Here is a 6000-nt window from a genome sequence, read left to right on the forward strand (position 1 = left end):
CAATTTCTAAGCATAAAAATATCAGAAATTATAATCACAAATTAAGAAATTCTTATCTTTTTTTAAAGAATTTTGAAGTGTATAAAAATAGGCTAAATAGGATAAATCTTGAAAATATAGACTCATTACTATCTAATTTTACTTAAAATCACGTGTTGTAAAACATGATGCTCGGATAAACAATTGAGATCTACAAATATTCACTAACTTAGATTATGTATTTAAATATCAGCATCAGCTATCTACATCAGCAAAACAGAGGCTATTAATTGATACGTGTAAAATAAAAAATTTAGTTGGGCCCACATTTGCAAAAGGAATTGTCCAATATATTGTCCAACATGGGAAAGATATGTACATGAAACCTTCATGTACAATTAGAGGTGTTAATAGGACGGTTCGATCGGTTATTTTAAAAAAATTATATCATCTCAATTTTTTGGTTATTTTATTTTATATAATCAAAATTAAACTTTTTGAGACCGTCCCATCATCTTGGTTTTTCTTCTGTATCGATACGGTTCGGTTAATTTTCGGTTATTTTAGTTTTAAAGTGTCATCTAAATATACACCACCATTAAAATGTAACGAACAGACCTCCACAAACCTTTTTGTAGTACACCATCAAATAAAGCTTCTATTTGTTTCTTATGAAATATTTAATGTAAAAGCTATTAAAAAAACTACACAAAGTAATTAAACTGAAATGTGTTATATCAAGTAGCAAGACAACAATGATGGCATCATCGCGTGAATCCTCACCGATTGACCAGGAAGAAGAATAACTTGCCAAAGACAACAATGTCTTGAACCAAAACAAACATTAGCTTGTAGGCCAAGAAACCATGTGAATTTGATACATATACATCAAGCAACATAGTAGAGAGACCAAGATGGAGGTAAACTTCGTTAGTGCCTACTTAAATGCTATAACAAAAATGCCTACTTAAATCATCTAAATCTATGACCGTATGACTATGTATATGAGGTATCTTTTTGAAACTAAATCCAATAACTAAAGGCCCAAAATTTAGTGGCCAAATTCTTTTATATATATTAATTTAACATATTTATAATATAAAAATATAGAGCGTTGATTGAACTTATAAAATATATTTTATATATTCAATTTAACATATATTTATAATATATAAAATATATTTCATACATGTAAGGCTATATTTCATACATGTAAGGCTATTGGTTTGGGAATTTTTCGGTTTTTTGTATAAATTAAAAGGACCACCCTAATTATTCTAATGGTTATAAGCTTAAATAAAAATTCACGGTTTTATTGAAAAACCCTATAAATCGGTTCGGTATGATTAGGTTCAGTCGGTTTTTCATATTTTTTTGACACCCCTATGTACAACAGTAGTAAAGCACAAATATCACAGAATACCAAAAATAAACAGGCATGTTGACGGAGAGGTGCCTGTATTCCCTCTTCTTAGATAGTATAATATATATGTATATATTTGGGTTCCAAGTTTTCAACAAGTTGTAAATTCTTTGACATGTTTAATGTGTAGAATGCAACCATTTCTGATTTCAAAGATCGTAACATGACTACCTGGAAACTAAAGTTCATCTCTCTAAATATAAGGTGAATTGGTCCGTCCTAGAGTTTTACATGTACAAGCTATATCCTACGTAATTAAACATGTGTAGTTTTACATGTACAAGTTATATAAGTAAAAAAATCCACGAACCACATGCAATTAGTATAAGCTCCTTATCCATAACAAAAGTCAACATAGTATAAATCCACCTAATTTTTTACCCTAATCTCTTTACTTAATCAGTTCCTTGAATTCAATCATAATTAATTCCATGCATGTGATATTGTTGGCAAAAAATGGTTAGAGTTTGAATATAACACATGGAAGCAACAATTCCTTTAATCAAAATATTCTTCTGAAGTATGTATTTAACATATAAACGCATTTTAGAAAGGGATCAATATAAAATAACTGGTCAGATTCACTGTTTAATTTTCCTAAGAGAGAGATACACGGATTATACACGATTATACAAATATTAAATGTGGATTATATATATTATACAATCATCAACTATTTTTAGTTTAACCGGTTGGATTGACGACACTATTTTAGTTTAATTATTCTATTAGAAACGTCGCAATAGGTGCTTTTAATTTGTGTCTTATTTTATGTTTCCCTCTTTTTTTTTTCTTTTTTTTTTTTGATTTTTTAAATTGTTTTTATGACATAGGGGTAGGGGAAGGGAAAATGGAGAGGGAATTACAACGTGGGGATTCAAACCCTCACCAATAAGGTGAAAGTTCAGGTAACCAACCAACTGAGCTACTAGATCCCTACTATGTTTCCCTCTTTAAGAGTCCGTTGGACAAGTTTTTATTTTAAATGCAAAAAGGAAGACTACAAAACGTTATGGGCATTGTTTTTCTATCTTTTTAATGTTTGTATGCAACAGAACACAACTACATTGCTAACATTCTAAGACATTTAATTAATATTCAAATGTATAAGAAACATAAGCTAGCCATTTGGTTGTTCTTTTTCCCCTCACTTTTATCCTTCAAATAAGTTGCCAACAATTGTAGAATTGGTCATGTGATTGCATATGTTGGATTGTGATTTAAAGTCTTATTTTCCCAAACCAGAACAGGACCAATTTGGAAAACCTAACTTTCATTGAAGTGTAAAAGCAACTATTAAAAAGTCTTTACTTTTTCTAACTTAAATTTATCCATGAAAGTACAACTCATCAATCCAAAGCCTATAAATATCCCCCTGAACTACTCCAATTCCTCATCACCTCCATTTGATCAATTCTTTGAATCCCTCGAAAAAACTTTTTAGCAATTTTCGATTAGCAAAATGATGATGTGCAAACTTAGTCTCTTAGCAATATTCCCACTTTTCTTGATCTTTCTCTTCAACCTATCATTAGCAGCAAATACCATTTACAATGTCCAAAATTATGGAGCAAAATCCAATGGCAAAACAGACTCATCAAATGCTTTTTTGAGTGCATGGAGTGCAGCCTGTGCTTCTACTAGCGCGGCCACTATATACGTGCCACGTGGAAGTTACTTGATTCGCAACGCATACTTCAGGGGCGAAACATGCAAGAGCAACGCTATTACTATACGCATTGATGGCACTCTCTTAGCTCCTTCTGATTATAATGTGATTGGCAAGTCTGGAAATTGGATAAAGTTCGAAAAAGTCACCGGAGTTTCTATCTATGGTGGAACTTTTGATGGACAAGGTGCTGGTCTTTGGGCCTGCAAGACCTCTGGCAAGAAATGTCCTCAGGGAACTACGGTATGTAAAGTTTTCCATGAAAAATGTTTTCCATATTTGGTATGTAAGTAGAAAATATTTAGTAATAATATTACTCCCAAAATGTAAGAGCGTTTAGGCGAAACTTTTGAATCCAAAATATTGATACTCCTCTATGTAGTACGTAACTATTAATTGGATGATCAAATAAAAAGACTTTAAAAGGTTAAAATACTTATAAGGAAAATGACTTCCATCAATAAGCTAAGTGAGGAAGTCATTTCCCCGGTACGAAAGAAACAAAAATCCAGATAATATATATGACTTCCACGTGGAAATTTTTTTTTCCTTGAAAATTGGTTTTGATGTACCAAACATACCCGTAGTGCCAAAGAAGAATAGGATCGATATTACGTCAAATTAAACTAGCACAATAATCTTTTGTGCATTGAATTTTGGAGCAGGCACTGGCCTTTTACAACTCGGATAACATCATAATCAACGGAGTAACTGCACAAAATAGTCAAATGTTCCATATTTTGGTTGATGGCTGCCATAATGTGAAGCTACAAGGAGTGAGAGTCTCAGCTCCAGGAAATAGCCCCAACACCGATGGAATTCATGTACAATCATCGTCAGGAGTCAGCATTATGAACTCACGTGTTGGTACTGGAGATGATTGCATCTCAATTGGCCCTGGAAATTCTAACTTATGGATCGAAAGCATTGCTTGTGGCCCTGGCCATGGAATCAGGTTTGGAACATAATACTTTGTAGTGCTATTTAAATCTTCCTCTCTATTTTTTTATAGTAAACATTTTAATGTATCTTAGTTATTTAACATAGTTAAAATTAACTTATATGTACCGATAGTATAAAAATACTTTACACAATCAATTTCATTTTAACTTTTAGTAGCAGGTTACCCGCCTTATTATTCCAGGTTACTAGTTTCACTTGTTATGCACATTTACATGTAGTTGTCTTTAAGTGGCTTAAATCTTTATTAAACTGTCAGTATATAGAAATTAAACTATTGTATAAATTCGTTAAGTTATAATGATTTAATTACTATCAACTAAGAATTAATATGTTTGATGCAGCATTGGAAGTTTAGGTTGGGAAGTGCAAGAGGCTGGAGTTCAAAATGTGACAGTTAAAACAGTGACTTTCACTGGAACTCAAAATGGTGTGAGAGTGAAAACTTGGGCAAGGCCTAGCAATGGCTTTGTTAAAGGTGTTCTCTTTCAGCATTTAGTTATGTCTAATGTTCAAAATCCAATAATCATAGACCAAGATTATTGTCCTAATCATGAAAGTTGTCCTCATCAGGTAATGTTTGAACAGTTAAATTTAGCACAATGATGACACGAATTATTATGATAAATTAAAGATCGTGTTCATCTATCTAACATATTATTCTTCTCTTTTTCTTTTTTAGGGCTCCGGTGTAAAAATAAGTGATGTAACGTATCAAGACATACACGGAACATCGGCTACAGAAATTGCGGTGAAATTAGATTGTAGCAAAACAAATCCATGTAGTGGAATAACACTTGAAGATGTGAATCTTAGTTACAAAGATGGCCGAGCTAAAGCTTCATGTGTTAATGCTGGAGGAAGAGCTTTTGGTTTAGAAACTTCTGGCTGCGCCTTATAAATAAGAAGAAAACAGATACTATAAATTTATTTGTATAATATCATACTGCATACTTTAATTTACAAAATGAAAATAAAGCTGATAATTACTATACAAAACGAAGCTGGATTTGGATTCTTTTGTATATCATACTGCATACTTTTATTGTTTCTGTTACTTGTTCGGAGGCTGGCCTAGCAAGCTCCAATTTATAAACTGTATTTGGATTCTTTTGTATTAAACATACTGGTTGTTCTATTGATCCTCATGTAACATTTTGTTGGGAAGAAACAAGTAATAACCAAATTACGATAATAAGAATAACAACTAAGAAATACCCAAGTTAAAACTTCTCACACTATTTGAACCAAGAGAAGACAATAAACACTAGCACAAACGGAAATCCGGCAGCAGCTATACCAACAATAAAATAGCAAAGCACACAAAAATAAATCAATTGCAAGAGACACCAAATTTACGTGGTAAAACCCCTTCAAGGTGAAGAGGAAACATCCACGGGACCTCCGGCCCACAAAAGCTCCACTATAATCAACAAGAGTTACAACAATGTTCTCCAAATGGCTACAACAACAAAGCCAAGCACGGAGCAACAATACATAAAAGATAGCACCAAAACTAGCGAAGAAAGGAGAGAAATCACCCCCAAAAATGATCTACTGTTCGTACTATAAAACTGGAGCTACAGACCACAAAATCCGATCTCGACCGTTGAAATCGAAGAACCAGATGTTGGGAACCCCTAGTTCAAATTTCAGTACGATCCAACGGTTAACGAATCGGAGAACGCAATTTAAAGAAGACTGCTGTAGCAAAAAATTTCTGGTTGAAAATCTGCTTTCTCTCTCACGTTTTTCTCTGTATATGGTTGCTATAAATTTACTCTTGTGTTCTAAAAATAAGACCTAAATTGATCCTATATATAGAGGAAGTTTTGGGCAAAATTGGCTTGGTCCAAATTGGATTGGGTTTTATTAATCCAATTCCACATAGGAAGGGAAAACCCAAAAACCTAACAATTCTCCCCCTCCCAACTATGTGGAGGAAACCGCCATCCCGGCGATCAAGCAA

The 6000-nt window shown here is 32.9% G+C and overlaps 1 protein-coding gene across 1 annotated transcript; it reads left to right on the top strand.

Annotated features, from left to right (window-relative positions):
• The first annotated feature begins 2822 nt into the window (after positions 1-2822).
• On the top strand, positions 2823-5034 carry LOC132040256 (polygalacturonase-like). Its single transcript, XM_059430884.1, has 4 exons — positions 2823-3314; positions 3737-4026; positions 4376-4604; positions 4714-5034. The coding sequence occupies exons 1-4, from the start codon at positions 2865-2867 to the stop codon at positions 4930-4932; spliced, it is 1188 nt and encodes a 395-aa protein (XP_059286867.1). The 5' UTR covers positions 2823-2864; the 3' UTR covers positions 4933-5034.
• Positions 5035-6000: the final 966 nt, after the last annotated feature.

This window comes from Lycium ferocissimum, chromosome 12, assembly GCF_029784015.1.
Source record: "Lycium ferocissimum isolate CSIRO_LF1 chromosome 12, AGI_CSIRO_Lferr_CH_V1, whole genome shotgun sequence".
Taxonomy (NCBI): domain Eukaryota; kingdom Viridiplantae; phylum Streptophyta; class Magnoliopsida; order Solanales; family Solanaceae; genus Lycium; species Lycium ferocissimum.